Source organism: Hakea prostrata, chromosome 9 (assembly GCF_041222555.1).
Source record: "Hakea prostrata isolate BN-2017 chromosome 9, UWA_Hpros_2, whole genome shotgun sequence".
In the NCBI taxonomy this organism is placed as follows: domain Eukaryota; kingdom Viridiplantae; phylum Streptophyta; class Magnoliopsida; order Proteales; family Proteaceae; genus Hakea; species Hakea prostrata.
Window position 1 is genome coordinate 53,226,748 of NC_142608.1, and position 18,035 is coordinate 53,244,782.

An 18,035-nucleotide genomic window follows, 5' to 3' on the forward strand; every position below is an offset into this window, starting at 1 on the left:
ACAAATCCAAAACAACTCACTATTTTTAAGGTCACAGAAACAAAATATCTGTTCAAACCTTGTTTTAGAGAGCTTAATATAAGTTTTTTCTTTTTCTTTTTTTAAGAATATATATATAAATTTTACTCAAGACAATTAAAAAACCCACTCAACTGCCAACAGAAATTTTATTTTTGGGTTAATGGACAAAATATTAATATAGCTGTGGACCTGTGGCTAGAGAACAGTACCATTTGGGCTTAGTGGGATATTAAAAAAATAAAGGATCATGCAGATGCAATACTGTTTCCCTTCCAGGCTTCAGAGACAACAGGGTAGAAGACTGGGTTGGCCTGTTCATCTCCAACTACCCCACCTGAGTTTGTTCCAAAAGATAACAAAAATTGCTCATAAATCCATGTCCAAACACTCAATTTTTCATTTTCTTATTTCTGATAAGAAGCTGAAACCCTCAACCATGAAAGAGAGAGATGTTTCATGTTTGTGAAGTCTTTCATCCTACAAAGAAACAATGGGTGTTCAGGTCTGGGACAGATATGCGCAACAAGGTGAGAATGGAATGAGTGATCGAGATCAAAATTTCGACCACTTACTTCATTTTTTTTTTTAAACTTTTTCAATCATACTTACCTGTAGCCAAATAAATATATATATGTAACATGAGTGGTCTAGATTTTGACCTCGACCACTCGGTTCGATAGTGACCATACGCAGCTCAATACTGCAGTGAAGTTGAACCCCAGGTTTGAAAATCCCTCTGTTGACACTCTGGTGTTGTAGGAGGAAGAAAAGAATAGAGATGATGAATAGCCATTGAAAAGGTGTATTCAGTTATGGAAACCTCATGTGATCCTTTCAGTAAAAAGAGGCAAACCACTTTCAGAGAAGGAATTATGATACATGCCCATGAAATCAAATTGAAATATGCCCAAATAGCACATTAAAATCAGGTTTTAATGTACTAAAAAATTAGCAAAAAACCTGCAAAAGACAAACAAGAATGAACTGTTCATTTCCCACTAGCTTTTGGAGTTGGTTCAGTATTGAAAAGTAGCAGCAAAATTTTTTTTAAAAAAATTCCAAATGGGATAGTTGGGATGAAGGTTTAAAGTAAGGATATAAATATTATGTTAGCCAAGACAAGGGGGGAAAAAAGTGTCTAATATGGATACATGTAGATTAATATAACATCTTATTGTGAGATACTTTAAGCCATGGTTGAGGCACGAAAAGTAAGGTTTTATTATTCGATTTCTAGACGACGATTATTAATCAAGAAAACTAATTAATAGGGTATCAGGTCCGACAGCTTCTAGTATACCAAGAGGATATTTTTTAGAGTAAATTGCACTGGCACCCCAAAATGGAGGCCTTAAAGCACTCATGTGCAGTCACACCCCACTTTATGTTTAAAAAGCACAGTCTCCAAAATTGGATTTTCATTGGATTATTTGTCCAATTTATCACTAAAAACCTTTCAGACACTGTTTATTATAAGAATATTTTTGAAAAAAAATAGTAATTTAACCATTTTCAGTGATAAATTTGACAAATATATCCAATGAAAATCCAAGTTTGGGATTTTATGTACTTTTTAAACATAAAGTGAGATGTCAGTACTTTAAGACTTCTATTTTAGAGAGTCAATATAAATTGCTCTATTTTTTATAATAAAGACTCACATTTGTTTTGTACTTGGCTTTTCACTAGCCAAAGTTGCACTCCTTACTTTGGGTTTTGAATGGTGGGGTTGGGGTGTAAAGGGTGTTCTCTTTCATGGTTTGAGAAGCTAAAAAATCTATGTATGACAGATGATTCAAGGTGGGCTTACTTCCTTTTTATTAGGATTAGCTACACGATAAAGACTGATTTAACCAGAAAAGTCCCATCCACCTAGTTGCTTTTTGTTCCCTCATGGCTCTATTAAGTATTAAATAGCCTCAATTAAATCCACTAAAACCTAGTGGTCAGTCATTACTCATAACCAATTTGCTTCAATTAAACAAGATCACCAGAGTAGAATCTGATTGAATTGGTAGACAAGAAAAGGCAGCATTGACGACTCACTTTCTATAAAGTTCTTCTCTTAAACCTTACCCACCAAATTAAGAAATAAATCAATTAACATTGTAAATAGTTAACCATAGTGGGTATACATGGAATCCATTACACTTTGCATTCAAGCCTTCAAGGTGGTGGCAAGATAGTTCAATATTCTTGCATAAATTTTTCTTTATTTGATTTGAGTCCAATTGTAATCCCACATTTCTTTGATTTGAGTCTATTTAAGCACTCAAAGTTAAAAAAAATATATATAACAAAAAACAAAGAAGGAATACTAAAAGCTAACAATATGGAGTACTAAAATATAAGGTAAATCAAAGAAATGCAAGACACTTGTATGTCCAGGGGGTTTATATCATTTACAAATTCCCATGAATCTGAGATTTATACCCATTTGATTGTGAAAATCTTTGAATGCATGAAATCTAGAGATTTATATTTTTACATTAAAAACATGAATCTGTAGATTTATGGGTATGGGATAAAATCCAGAAATTTCATTGCTGCTATAAAAGCACTACATATTTGTGCATTCACAAAAATCACATCTACCAAATAGCTTTTTAAGATGAATCTACATATTTTATTCAACGACCAAATAGTTAATTTTATGAATTAGGACTCCATAAATTTGAAATCTCCAGACTCATGTAACTAAACAGTCCTAAAATTAAGACTCACGAAAAGAAGAGGGACAAAATTGAGAGAAATTTTATGAATTTATTAGACTCAATTCTTGGTTGTTTTAATAGTGACGGTTGGATAATTAATTACCACGTGTCACAATCCTAGATGGGAATTACAAGGGATTGCAGGATGTGAGAATTGTAGAGGATGTGAACTTGTTTGTCCAGACCAGCTTATGCGCAACCTTGACTACATTCTTGAGATGTTCAAACTCCGAGCTGTTAATCTTTTGCCAACCGGACAACCAAGTTAATAAGTCGGATTTTGTTTCACCTACACAATACTAAGCCTGAAAAGTGTAGTCGTCGGATTGAGATCTCAATCAAAATTTTCAATCTCAATCATTGAAAAATAAGTTGTCAAGATCGAAATCTAGACCGAGATCTCGATCCAATGACTGCAAATTCGGTAATCGAGTCCTGCACATTTACTAATAAGTCATCATCTCATCATCAAAGGAAATAGGGTTTGGAATACTAGTCATAGCTTTTATACAATAAGGATAATGAAATGCACGAATTAGATGTCACACTGAGGAAGGAGATAAAAGTCCTATGTGATTTGATGTAGGATAGAGAGAATCCACATTTTTTGTTACAAGAAAGAGCTGAAATCCAAGTGGTGATGGACTGGGAAAAATAGACCAGTTTGGAATATTCCATGCCTGCGAACCAGGTGGTTTTGGCACTTTTTTTTTTCTAGTTTCAAGTTTCAACAGTGAAGACTCAAGATGGGGAATCTTTCTAGGAATCACCTCATCAGAGATGAGTCAGATTCTCAGAGCTCGACAGTCCATAGGCACGTTACCCTAACAGATACCTCTATTTATAAAATTTCAAAAAGAGAATACCAAAATTGACCGTTAAGCATTTAAATATACTAAAACTGTAAAAATATAATGCTCGACTCGGACGGAGACTCAGTTGGAACTCGGAGACTAGAGATCCACACCTGGCGTATTTTAGAACAAAGACCAAGCACGCGGGTGATAGCGACAATGGAGGCTGAAGAGGACTGCGGAAATCGCAGAAGAAAGGACAGGAGTTGTGCTATCAGACTGACGTGCAAAATCATTCAGAACAGTACACCACTTGGAGCTTCTGCCTTTATTCAGAAAAATGTTTATGAGCCCATGAAGAGATTAAGATCATGATTCCATCAACAACCCCAGATTAGCAGGACAGAGGAACCCATATAGAATTCCCAATTAAGAGCTAAGTAATGTAACATGCACATGAAGGAAGCAGCAGATCTTCCAGCAAAAAAGAAAAATCATGAACTGGATGGATGGTCTCTGCTTCAGATCTTACTGCTTATAAAGTAGTGTGATGAGTGATTTTGTCAGTTATTTAAGAGATTACAGTGACCAGCAAAAAAACAGAGTGCGATAGAGATGGATATCAGAAAAACCAAAGTTTAAAGGATCCCAACCATTTTGCAGATGACTCATCCATATATACAGTAACAGAATAAAACCCTTCACTGTGGAACGAGCATAGAACGGTGAGCTGAAAACGAAACAACTTTGAGTTCTCGAAAGAAAAGAAGAAGAAAAAAAATGCAAAATGTTACCTGGGTGAATAATCAGAAACGAAATCAATCAATTCCGGTCAATGCGATTTCTGTTGTTGGTATGGCTTTTGGTGGAAGTTCCATCTCTCTTCTGAGGAGAAGAGAATAGTTGTCCAAATCCGAATACAGAGCCAGACTTGGAGGATCCACGAAGCGAACAAACCGGAACGTTTAGAACAGGGGTGATTCTCACATTTGCAGAATAAGATCTTTCCATTCCTCTGTTTTTTATTCTCGGACCGCCATTAATGCTGCTTGGACTGCTTGAGCTCCTCTCCAAGCTCTGGAACACAATTTTACCAGAAGAGTTCATTCGAGGACTGTCGACGGAGACTCCCCTAGCAGGAACGGTGGTTGAATCAGGCGCTCTGCGAATCGGGCTTCTTCCTACTCTCACCGGTGGATACTCGGCCGCAAAAGGCCTCACGTTATCGGTGGCGGTGGCAGCAAAAGATGGTTTCGCTATTCTAAGCTTCGGAGGAGGATTTTTGTACAGAGAATTCATTTGGTTTGGATTCGATTTATCCGAATCCATGGAAAGCCTTGGGAGATCTTCGTGGTCAGGACCCGAAGAAGACGAAGAAGAAAGTGACAGGCGAGAAGAAATAGAAACTGACTCTGAATCAGAATCTCTCAGTAAAGGAAGACCCAAAGAAGAATCCGCACTCGATGAAGACGACTTGGAACTCCTGTGGAGGAAATGCTTCAAAGACTTAGGGTTAAAAGACGAAGCGGATTTCTGCAAATCCTGCTTAGCTTGATTGGTCGACTGCTTCCTCAACCCGAGAATCTCTCTCCATCTACTTGAACACTTCGGCGCCTTGGGAGAGAACAAGCACGGATCCGTCTCAGATATCTCAACTCTCCGGCGAGATTTCGCCGTCTCTGGAGAGCTTATCGCGTCCGACTTCGTTTCTGAAGCAATAGAAGGACGAACAGTTGTGTGTGTGCGTTGCAGAGGAACAAGCTTTCCATCAAAGAAGAGCTCATCCGCAGGAAGCATTGCAACTGGATCTTCGAGTCTGAACTCGAAATCTTTGATTTCTTTGACAGGAGCTTCTGGATCTCGTTTCTCCTGCAATTTCACGAGTTTTTCTCCACCGGAAGACGTGTTTGATTCTTCTTCGGGAAAATCAAGACTGAAAGATGCTCGAGGACTCAACCATCCGTATGAGGCGTAAGAAGATTGAGGATGGGAAACACAAGCACCAGAAGCCATTATCGATGAGCATGCAATTCAAGCACCGAAACTCGATAATAATGAAAAACAGATCAAATTAATCTGAGAAAATATTGAATCTTTGAAGAAAAAACAGAGATTTTTCTACGGAGGAGAATAATCTGGTAGATTGAAAGAGACAGAGAGAGGCGTTGTTCCCGCTCCACGAGGTTTCAGACATGGGTGTCTCTAGAGTTTCTTACTAATCGTCTTTTATATATACATGAAGTGAGACGACCACCTTTGAAGCTTTTCAAATCCAACGTGTCATTGTCCATGTGGCATATGGTACCACGTTGGTTTTTTCTTTTCCAATGCTGCCACGTCAGTTGATTTGTGCCGATTTAATAATTTAAGTGAAATATTTCAAATCGATCTTTTCTTGATCCGAACTAAATCCAAGGTTCGACATGTCGGCCCGTGTCGCCGTGTCGGACCCTAGCAACACGGTGACTCGGGCGACATGTCGCCGAAAGTCGGGCGACTTTTGGTTGGGGATCACCGTCCTTGAGAAAACCCTCGTAAGTCTGGTTTACATCGACGGTGAGAGATGGGTCTTCATCGACGGCCAAGAAGATGAGAGCCGGGTGTTTTGCGTTGGGAGGAAATAACGAGAGGGCTTCGAGGAGGACGGAGCAAGAGAGGGAATCAACGAAGATGAGTTTTGATTTTACGTGGCGGAGGAGGATTGAAATGGTGCGAGCGTCGAGACGGACGTTGATGGTGTTGAGAATTGCTCCGGCCATCGGAACGGCGAAGTGGAGTTCATACATGGCTGGAATATTTGGGGCAAAGACAAAGACAATCTGGCCTCTTTGAATTCCGAGAGAGGAGATTGCATAAGCGATTTGGAGGCAACGATGGTAGGTTTGAGACCAAGTGAAGGTGGTTTCATTATAGACGATGGAGGCACAGTCACCGTAAACAGTAGAAGCTCGTTGGAGGAACCCTAAGGGTGTGAGAGGAGAAGAATTTGCAGAGTTTGGCTTGAGAAGATCTTAAGTTGGCGACCCTTGGTCGATATTTCAACCGTTGGCGATATATCGCCGACTTTTGGTTACTTCGGTGTCGCTGGGGGGTGTCGTGTCGCCCCCAGTGACATGGCGATTCTTCACCCCGTGTCGGCGATATACCATAGGCACCACCGCATCAGACGCACGAGCCTAGCAAAGTTCCATTGAATGCGGGTTAAACTCCGTTAATCTTTTGTCACTGTTTTTAGATAGAAGTAAGAAAGTGACGCAAGTTGGAGTGTAGGAGATGCAATGTAATGGGTCCATTTAAATTCGAGAATGACAGAAGTAACCAACTACATTATTTTAGTCAATTTTATTAGGTGGCCAATATTTAACTCCTTTCTTTGAATGAAATTTTTTCATGAGTGCTTAATGAGTTATAGAATTCAGCCACGTGTAATATTCTAATATAAAATTACTCAATGGATTTTTCTTATTATCCTTTGAATTAGAATATCCTACGTGGCATATTCATATAATCATTGGACACTCATTGAGAGCCTCTGCGATCTCGGGTTTGCCCCTAATTCTTATAATTCATTCAATCTAGAAAAAATTGCTTCTCTCTACTGGGGGTGTTTAAGGGTCTACATTAAATATGGTCGTACCACCTCAATCGACTTTCTCATAATGTATCACTTATCAAAGCTTCTTTTAAACCAACTCTATTATGATCATGCCAAAACAAAAGAGTAAAGCAACGTCTCATGAAAATGAATTGACCTATCAATAGAATTACACAATGTTGAGTTGTCTCCTTGTCTGCTACCTCTGACTATTTAATTACCTTATTATTTCTAGTTTTGCTACTCATTAATTTTACTATATGGCGTTCATTTATATGATATTTCTTTCCGGCCTTACAGTTTGCATCTCATAGTTGATCATACAAAGTTCCTATAGAATTTTCATTTGAGATATAAAGAGTACATAGATCAAACAAGACCCCCAACACATTTCTTAAGCTCATCCATCCTACTTTAATTCTTTGGAGAAAAATAAAAAATAAAAATTTTAAAAAATATTTATTTCTATAAATTAAAATTATTTTGTTACTTTACTAATAAAATCCTTAGGATCTAGTGTAGTATATGATTCATAAATTTAGACATAAGATCACGCAAAATAATCATTACATTTTATAAAAACTATCACTAGTTCCATAGCATTCACTTGGGCTATTATTATTATTATTATTATTATTATTATTATTATTATTATTATTATTATTATTATTATTATTATTATTATTATTATTATTTATTTTTATTTTTTCACCCTAATAGCAAAGTAATATAACAAAAATGAAAAACAGAAGAATTCACACACCATGTAATTTTGCTTTGTTTCGCAACATGTTACCAAATTTGAACTACTTTCATTATATTTCAAACAATCGGATAAACTAAATTGATCTCAAGAAAGGAAAAATGGTGAAGAGTTGTCGGCGAATAAGTCTATTGTAGAAGGGTAGATGAAGTCTTTTCATTCTATTAACCCTTTTTTTTTCTGTCAACATCCTACTATACATAATGGTATATAACCTTTACAACCATACTACTAACCACTCTAAGGGAATTAAAATTGTGTGCTTTTCAAAGATAAAATGAAGTAACAATATTTAAAGGCTTTAATTTTGAAGTGTCAGAACACTTTGCTTAAAAATGAATTAAATATTAGTATAATCTCTATTTATGTACTTAAATAAGAGAGTAAGTAATATATTGGGCATTAAAATAAGGTTTTAGGTATAAAATAAATCAAAGTAGTGACCAACTAACAAAGCCAACTAAATTAAGACCACAAGTGCAAACCCCCCAATAAATTTGCATGTTTCCTCTCTACATATAAACATCGAACCAACTACCAAAATTCCTCGTATTGACCGGCATTGGTTTCCTCACGTAATCTAAGATCGATCGCTTCAAGTTTTAAATAGTTGCGAAGGTATCTATCCATGAATTATACATGATATATTGATCACACTTGCAAGATAAAAGAATATGACAGTTTGTATGTTTAATTTTCTTGCATTCAAAGACTACTTCACTAGCTTAGCAACTAATGTACTTGTAAGAACCTTTGTATAATTATGAGAGAGTCACTAAGCTGAGAGCAGCCGGCATTTTGTCTAAATCATATTAAATGAACTAAAATCAACTCTAGAGTTGGCTTGAGAGCAAGATTTTCTTTAAAATATATCCATGAAAACCATTGTTGTGGAAAGAGGATAAGCTCTAAGCCAGTTAATAATGCATGGATTTCATTTCAGAATTTGATTACCTAACAAACTCAATCCATATCTATATCTGGATTTTGAATATGAAACCCATTATTGTAGTTAAAACATTAACTACCCAAGTTGCATATAAACCAATTATTCAAGAAGGTGATGAGAAAGTAGCACTACAAGTTGATCTTTAGCAATAATAATAAGAAACTTAGGTGTTACTATACGAAAAAGGGCTGCATGTCCTTGCAAAATTGTGTTATTGTTAGTCAAGAAATTTATGAGAAATGCTTAACGACAAGGCTGATAATTCTATATGGATTTGTCAAAACACTGAAAGCTAGCAATGGGGTCCCCTAGTTTCACATGTTTGCGTGTTGCACCCGTTGTGTTATGTGGTTGCTTATTTTCTATAGATGTTGTTTCGATTCATTTGATTAAGTCCATTTTATTTTGATATAATTTTGATTCTTGATAGACTTGTCATTTCTCTTAAATATTCTCCCTTTTTTAAGAGAGAAGAAAATTTCCCTTCATCCCCCCTTGTCTTTTCAACAAAATGAAATATTCGACCTATATTTTAGTTATGGGCAAGGGAAAAAATTCGAGGGAAACTCAAGTTTTAACAAGATGGAACCTTGAGGCTTTTTCCTTTTCAACATCAAGTTTTGATAGGTTTTAGGAAGTATTTTGGGGTGAAATTCTGCATTTAAGCTAATCAGATTATAAAAAACACATTAGCACATGCATTTTTACTAAAAAAAATCAATACAAATATATTATTTAAAATACATGTTGGTAATACATCAAAAGTAATTCAATTCAATTAATTGATGGGGAAAAAATTCCTTACCTGAATTCGCTTTCCCTTACTTGAAGTATTCGCATCGGAAGTCTAGATCCACGTTCTCGTTCCACCACCAAAGGTTTACCGGCGAGATTCCCCAATCACAGGGAAAGGGAATAATATCCACAACCCAAATGTCGTGGATTAATGGAATGAAGATCGAATACTAGCAAAGAAGAAAATCTAAGCCTGCGATTCTTAGAGAGAGGGAGAGAGAGATGGAGCCGCCGTTTTTCAGAGATTCGCTCGTGCGAATTAATCACTCCGTTACTTACTCACTAATGAAGTGGTTACTAAAATATATAACCTATTTTGTAACCGCCCTAATAGTGAGTTTCCAATATTGCCCTTGGGCATTTAATTTATTAATCAAATTAATAAATTCCAACAGCTCCCACTTGCACAAGGGCAAGTGTTAATCTTTCAATGTGTCCCAGACACACTTGTATATCCTAGATATACACATTCAATCTCTCTCGCTATGTATCCCGGATACATAGACCTCTTGTGTCCCGGACACACGGTGCATATCCCGATATACATATATATTGATCTCTTCACTATGTATCCCGGATACATAGACCACCTGTGTCCCAGAGACACTAATATCCACAATCATATCGGCAAAATGGGTTGTGCGACCGGTGATATACACACGCGTGAGCCCCAAACTAGAAACCTTCCCAGAAGGCCAGAATGGCACATCACTCATATAAACAAATCAAATAAGCATTAGTATAACACAGTGTCCTAGGTTTACTCAAACTCACCAGACTAAAGGTATCTCGATCCCTCTGAGAGATCACCTTCTTGTCCTTAAAATGTTCACTACTCGTAACACATACGATTGGCGCCAAACAAACACTTTTTAGGGTGCAGTTGAATCAAACCTTTCCTTTCGCCCCAGACCATCACTACACTTAGGATTGACTCCTTTCCCGGTAGTGCCCCTTTAGGTCGAATCAATCATGACCATAGGTAACACCCCAAAGTAGCCACATCAACCCTTCGTTTCATGATGTCGTCGAAAGTCACTAAGAACACTAATGGACCATAAGGTCCAGGACTCACACAATGAGAGGAGCAGGGATCCATCCTCTTATTTCCAATGATCGCTAAGCACACATAGTATGATATATGTGCTATGGTGGAGCATTCTATATACAATAGAACGTATGTCCATCTCAACACCATACAGGTCTTAGTCTAGTCGCAACCTCTTGCGCCTAACCCGAGTTTCTTTATTGTCGCCACCCTAGCGCCACATAAAGTACTCGCACTTCAGCTCCTATAGGCAACATGAATAGTGGGAACATTCATGTCGATTCTCTTCACAATAGAGAAACTCATCTTGATTCCAAATCAAGGCGACTTCATGATTATGAATTGACCTACACAAAGTCATTCACAATCCGTCTCATCTCTGCTCGCCTCCAAGGCGCCAGAGGCGAATGCTCGTGTGAGTGAGCCATTCTCTTGCCTATTGACATATGTTGTTTTATGCTAGAAGAAACACAATCACACAGAAAGTGAATAATAAAAATGCTGGAATGAACTCATATTATTCATTAATAAGAAAGTCTCAAGTACAAAAAATAAGTCACAATCTCATAAGCCCAAGGATTTTACATGAGAAATAAAAACATCCTTGGCTATAGGTTTGGTAAGAGGGTCAGCTACCATCAAACTAGTAGATATGTGCTTAAGTACAACTTTCTTTCTTGATGTAATGTCTCTAACAAAGTGATATCTCAACTGTATATGTTTGGTCTTCCCATGATACTTGGGGTCCTTGACATAGCTAAGAGCAGCCGTACTATCACAGTAGACAAGGGCAGCCTCTTTGGATGTCATCACAATCCCAGTATGTCGAAGGAATCTTCTCAACCAAACAGCCTCTTGAACCGCAGCTGAGCATGCCACATACTCTGCTTCCATGGTCGAGAGGGATATACAAGCCTCGCTTCTTGCTACACCACGAAATGGCCCCGCCATTCAGCAAGAAAGCATATCCGAGAGGTTGATTTGCGCTCATCGATGTCTCCAGCCCAGTCGGCATCACTATAGCCAACTAACCGCAAATCCGATCCTTGGTAACACAACATGTAGTTACTCGTTCCTCCGAGATATCTCAATATCCTCTTGACTGCTTTCCGGTGCTCTATGCCCGGGTTTGATTGGTACCGACTAACCAAACCCACTTGCATAACAAATATCCGGCCTAGTACACATCATAGCGTACATAAGGCTACCCACCGCACCTGGAATATGGAACTCTTTCCATCTTGGTTTTCTCCTCTGGAGTCTTAGGACCCATATCAAGGCTCAAATGCAAACCCTTCTCCACCTGGAGTATCAATTGGTTTGCGGTTGTGCATCTGGTATCTCGTCAAGACATTGTCAATATAGGTCTCTTGAGATAAACCCAGTAATCTCTTTTGCCTATTTCTGACAATCTTAACACCAAGCACATAGCTTGCTTCACCCATGTCCTTCATATCAAATACGGAGGACAACCATTTCTTAATGGTTTCCAATAGCTCCTTGCTATTGCTAGCCATAAGTATGTCATCTACGTACGGTGTCGAATGACATAATTATTATCGATCTCTTGGTGTTAACACAGTGGTCTTCCTCAAGCATGGAAAAACCATTTTCCATCATAGCTTGGTGGAAGCGCACATTCCACTATCTAGATGCTTGCTTTAAGCCATATATGGACTTCTTAAGCTTGCATACTTTGCGCTCAAGTCCATGTGCTTCAAAGCCTTGAGGTTGATCCATATAGATCTCTTCCTCAAGTTCTCCATTGAGAAAAGCAGTTTTTACATCCATCTGATAAAGCTCCAAGTCCAACTGAGCAACAATGGCTAGTATGGGGCGAATTGAGGCAAACCTAACCACAGGGGAAAAAGTTTCCTCATAATCAACGCCCTCTCGTTGGGTGTAGCCCTTAGCCACTAAACGAGCCTTGAATCTCTCAATAGATCCATCCGCCTTTCTTTTGATCTTGAGAACCCACTTGTTCCCAATCGCCTTTCGGCTCGGCGGCAAGTCAACCAAGTCCCAGACATGATTAACTTTCATCGACTCCAACTCTTCCTTTATTGCTTTTAACCATTCCTTTGAGCTTGACCCCGCAAGAGCTTCCTGCACGCTCTTTGGTTCATGCTCATTGAATCATCTCACAGTCGATCTCTTCAGGAGTTACCATGTAGGCTTCATCCTCTATGTCGAAACGTCGACGAGGAACTAGCCCGCGCCTACTATGGCGTAAGTGCATGTCAGATTGCTCACCGTCTAAGGTAGCTATCACATCTGCACTCCCACTCCCACTAGGATCTTCCGGATGAACCCCGGGTTCATTATCCGAAATCTGAATCCACTGGAGTGACAAGACCACTATCTTGTATCTCAAAGAATTCCGATGATTCTTTGTTAACTCCTGAAAGAGATGGAAAATCATTCTCCAAGAATGTTGCATCCCTAGACTCAAGTTCCATTCTCCTCTCATTCTCATCTAGTCCAATGAAGACATGCCCCTTTGAGGGTTCAGAATATCTCACAAAGATACACTTTCTTCCTCTGGGTCCAAGCTTTCCATATTGGTGAGAAGTAGAGTGAACATATGCTACACATCCCCATGCGCGCAAGTAACTCAAATCTGGCTTCTTTCCGGTCCACAACTCATATGGTGTGGAAGGAACCGATTTGGTTGGAACTCTGTTGAGGATATAGGCCGCGATCGACAAAGCATCTCCCCAATAAGAGATGGGTAGATTTGCCTGCGCCATCATGGATCTCACCATGTCTAGCAAGGTTCTATTCCTCCTCTCAAAGCAACCCCATTTTGTTTGTGGAGTCCCTGGAATAGTAAGTTGTCTAGATATCCCCTTTTCATCACATAACCCTTTGAACATATCGGAGAGATACTCTCTACCTCTATCCGTTCTAAGAGTTTTAATCCTTTTATCTAATCGATTCTCAACCAAGCTCATGAATTTCTTAAAACATTCCAGAGCTTCTGACTTATGAGAAATTAGATAAATGTGACCATACCTTGTATAGTTATCTATGAATGTGATGAAATATGACTGTCCTTTTCTAGTATGCACATTCATGGGTCCACACACATCCGAATGGATAAGTTCTAAAGGAAGAGAGGCTCTCAAAGCCTTTTTAAATGGTTTTCTAGTTGCTTTTCTGCTAGACATGACTCACGGGTTGGCAAATCGGATAGTGAACCTTGGCCTAAGAGACCTTCTCTTGCCAACCTGTTCATCTTATCTAAGCCAATATGTCCTAGTCTAGCATGCCACAAATTAGAATCAATACACACGTATTTTGGCAAACAAAAGCACTACTAGAATTAAATGAATAATCAATTGTATCCAATACAATGAAACCATTATCAAGAAAACCATAACCATAAAATGTATCACCCAGATACAAAACCAAAGAATTGTTTTCAAATACAATTCTAAAACCATGTCTTAAAAGATAAATAACGAAACAAGATTTCGCCGAATGTACTGGAGCATACAACACATCATGGAGTAACAACGTCCGGCCACCTCGCAAAACTAATTTGCATGTGCCTATGCCATGAACCTCCACGCTTGAGCTGTTCCCCATCGTTATCCTTTTGCTTCATCTTGGAATACGACGGTATTCCACGAAGCTCGAGCGTTCCCTTGTTATGTGTTACGTCGCACCTGAATCAACAATCCACAAAGGATTTAGTTCAGCAAGCATAGTAGAACTTGTTACATAACAAGATGAGGTATAACACACAGTACATACCTCTTGCTCAGTGCAATCACGAGCAAAATGACCAGGCTTTCGGCACTTGAAGCAAATCAAAGCTGATTTCTTCTTGCCAGCACTAGTCCCCCTTGAACGCTTGGGCTCACTCTTGTTTTTGTTCCCACCCTGATTACTTTGCTTAGACCGCTGAGGTTGAGCTTTCTCTCTCTTGCGCTTGAAGCCTGCACTCTTACTAGTGCTAGCTTCAGCAGCAAACACATCGGTTTGAGGGGTATCGGCCAACATCCGATCCTCATCAAGCTCAAGGTGCTTGGCAGCTTGATCGAAAGTCTTGACCTCATCAGCATGAGTCAAGAAGATCTTCATATGCTCCCAAGTCTTTGGCAATGACTTGATGACTGCGGAGACTTGCTCCTCATCAGTCTTCTGGCGCCCACATGCGCTTAACTCACTAATCATGTTAGACATGATGGTTATATGCTTGCCTCATGGTGTGACCCTGGCGCATCTTATAACCGTCAAAAGTGAGTCCGAGCTGGCGGCCTCTTGTGGTGGAAGTCCCTCCATACTTGGAACTTCACGGCCTCCCACAAAGACTTTGCGGTCCTATGCTTCTCATAACGAAGCATCGGGTCATCCCTCATGGAGCTCGGGATTGTAATCCCGGCTACCCGGTCTTTCCTCTTCCAAGCATTGTATATATCAAGGTCCCTCGCGATCTTGTGCGGTGGTACCTTCCTCAGGTGGGTTCATGGTCTGGTTTATGGTCTCTAGCATATCCTGCTCTTCCAGGAGATATTGCACCTTTCGGTGCCAAAGGTCATAATTCCTCTCATTCAGCTTATCTCCTTTAGTGAGGTCAGCAACAATGCTCTTGGTAGCAGCCATTTTTCTAGAGATATTACATACAAGAATGAGTTCAATAAATCTAGCATAAAATACAACTCATGCAACAAAAATCACACTAGCATAGTCAACCTATGGGATAAGCACTTAAACCAAAAGAGATGCTAAAAAAACATTCAATCAAATTCTCATGCAAACCCACATAGACTTATACACTAACTTCATTCTGTGCAAGAAACATGATTGATAGACCCATAAATAAAAAAAATAGTTTTATCAAAATAAAACATGCAATCATGTTAAAGCTATGAGGTGGTTCACACAGAACACTTCTACCTCATTAGCTCCCACTAGGCCCCATTAGGCCCTTAATGCTCAAACATCACATAGATTGTGAGCCATAGATGTCCAATAAATAGAAACACATTCAAAATTGGACAAAAAATTCAGACGGATTCTGAGACGGATCACCGTCTGACAATCCGTCTGATACAGATTCTAAGACGGCTCTCCATCTGGAATCCATCAGCCCCGACGGATCGCCGTCTCACCAGACAGGACGATCCTTCCGGCATTCTCGTGACCAGACGGATTCGAGACGGCGCACCGTCCGAGAGTCCGTCTGCTTCGTGACCAAACGGATTCCGAGATGGCGCACCATCCGAGAGTCCGTCGCTTCTGTGACCAAACGGATTCCCGAGATGGCTCACCTTCTCGGCATCCGTCCAGCTTCGTGACCAAACGGATTCTGAGATGGCGCACCATCTGAGAGTCCGTCTGGCTTCTGTGACCAAACGGATTCTGAGATGGCTCACCTTCTCAGCATCCGTCTGGTACACAGACGTCAATTCCCCATTTAACGATTTTTTTTTTTCTTTGAACGAAATTTTTTCAAAAAAAACGGAAAATCACGTTTTTTTTTCTTACAAAAATTCATCCAAAAACACATGAAAAAAATCCAACAATAATTATTAACAAAAATTATCATCATGGATTATCAATTCATGCAAATCTTCATTAGGAAAATCCACAAGGATCTCCCACTCGGATCCGAATCAAAATTAAAAAAAAAGTTTCCAAAAACCCTATCAATTCTCCCATGGGTTTCGTATTAAACCCTTGATCCTCCCATTGGATCCATACAATAAAATTAAACAATGGGGAGGAACAATAAACGTGGGAACCAATGGCTCTGATGCCAATGTTGGTAATACATCAAAAGTAATTCAATTCAATTAATTGATGGGGAAAAAATTCCTTACCTGAATTCGCTTTCCCTTACTTGAAGTATTCGCAGCGGAAGTCTAGATCCACGTTCTCGTTCCACCACCAAAGGTTTACCGGCGAGATTCCCCAATCACAGGGAAAGGGAATAATATCCACAACCCAAATGTCGTGGATTAATGGAATGAAGATCGAATACTAGCAAAGAAGAAAATCTAAGCCTGCGATTCTTAGAGAGAGGGAGAGAGAGATGGAGCCGCCGTTTTTCAGAGATTCGCTCGTGCGAATTAATCACTCCGTTACTTACTCACTAATGAAGTGGTTACTAAAATATATAACCTATTTTGTAACCGCCCTAATAGTGAGTTTCCAATATTGCCCTTGGGCATTTAATTTATTAATCAAATTAATAAATTCCAAAAAAAAAAAAAAAAAAATTTGGGGTTTTTTAAAAAGAGACTTTAAAATTTACTTCTTTTGTATATTTTTTTTGTATATAATTTCTAAGTTCAAATACAAAACATCAAATACAATGTAACTAGCAATAAAAATAAAAGAAAAGTACAACTAACTAACTCATGCCTTGCCAAGAGGAGTGTCTCGGTGGTTCCATCCCATGACTTGAATAGTACTATGCTTTTAGTATCATTTCTTCTTACCAACAGACATAGACATCCCATTACATGATATGCATATGGTTGTTGAGGCAATCAACAATTGTAGCTCTATAGGTTAGATCGTCAATAAGAATAAGATATCCAGTCTAAGGGATACATAGTTCGGATAGGTAAGTCCTAATGGAGGGGGTATTGGTGGTGGTTCCACACAGAAAATTTACTCCACAAATGTCTGTGTCCTAGAGTTAGTATCCCAATAAGTTGCACCCATGTGCACGTATACCTCCCTCCTGTCAAGCGCTAGATTATACATTTTAGTCTATCCCACAAATGTTTGCCCCTCATAATCCTAATCCATGAGCATAAGGTGCATGATTGTTAGCCCCAAAAGAAGATGCAAGACCCTCCATACCACTCTCGTGCTAGTGGGGATCGGCTACTGTTGGTATCTAGTATCTGGCTATGGAGCCCCTCGAATCATCTAGACTCATAGATCCCGTGGAGCCTACCAAGCTACCACATCCATAGGATGGTAAGCCATGTACGATGAGATGTCATCCTCATAACCATATCTATGCTTCTTTCCCTTCCCCTTCTGGCTGTAGGTGGAAGTACGACCTCGAGATGGAGCTCCACTGTGATCTGCATCCTAGATAGTGTGGCTAAAGCGACTCTCCCTCGTGAACTTCAATGGCCCTCCCATCCCTGTACTTGACTCTCAACTGGGATTGTTGCTGACTCTAGTGATGGTGGTCTATCCCTAGGACCAGTAGTATCCCAATCACCAGGTCCATCATCATCCTCACTCCCACTGTCATCCCCACTACCAATCCAACATCATCATCATCATCATCACCATCTTATGCCTGAGTGGAGGGTGGTTGACTAACATCATCATCATCAAACCACATATATTATCCTCACTAACACTGGATACACCAGAGTA

The 18,035-nt window shown here is 39.3% G+C and overlaps 1 protein-coding gene across 1 annotated transcript; it reads right to left on the reverse strand.

Annotated features, from left to right (window-relative positions):
* Nucleotides 1-2,285: 2,285 nt before the first annotated feature.
* Nucleotides 2,286-5,723, reverse strand: LOC149005548 (uncharacterized). The gene has a single exon (XM_089169565.1). The coding sequence runs from the start codon at nt 5,540-5,542 to the stop codon at nt 4,352-4,354; it is 1,191 nt and encodes a 396-aa protein (XP_089025691.1). The 5' UTR covers nt 5,543-5,723; the 3' UTR covers nt 2,286-4,351.
* Between the last annotated feature and the right edge of the window lie 12,312 nt (nt 5,724-18,035).

Bases quoted from the DNA above. Each gene is read 5' to 3' on its own strand.
- LOC149005548 (XM_089169565.1), bottom strand. From the start codon at position 5,542: ATGGCTTCTGGTGCTTGTGTTTCCCATCCTCAATCTTCTTACGCCTCA.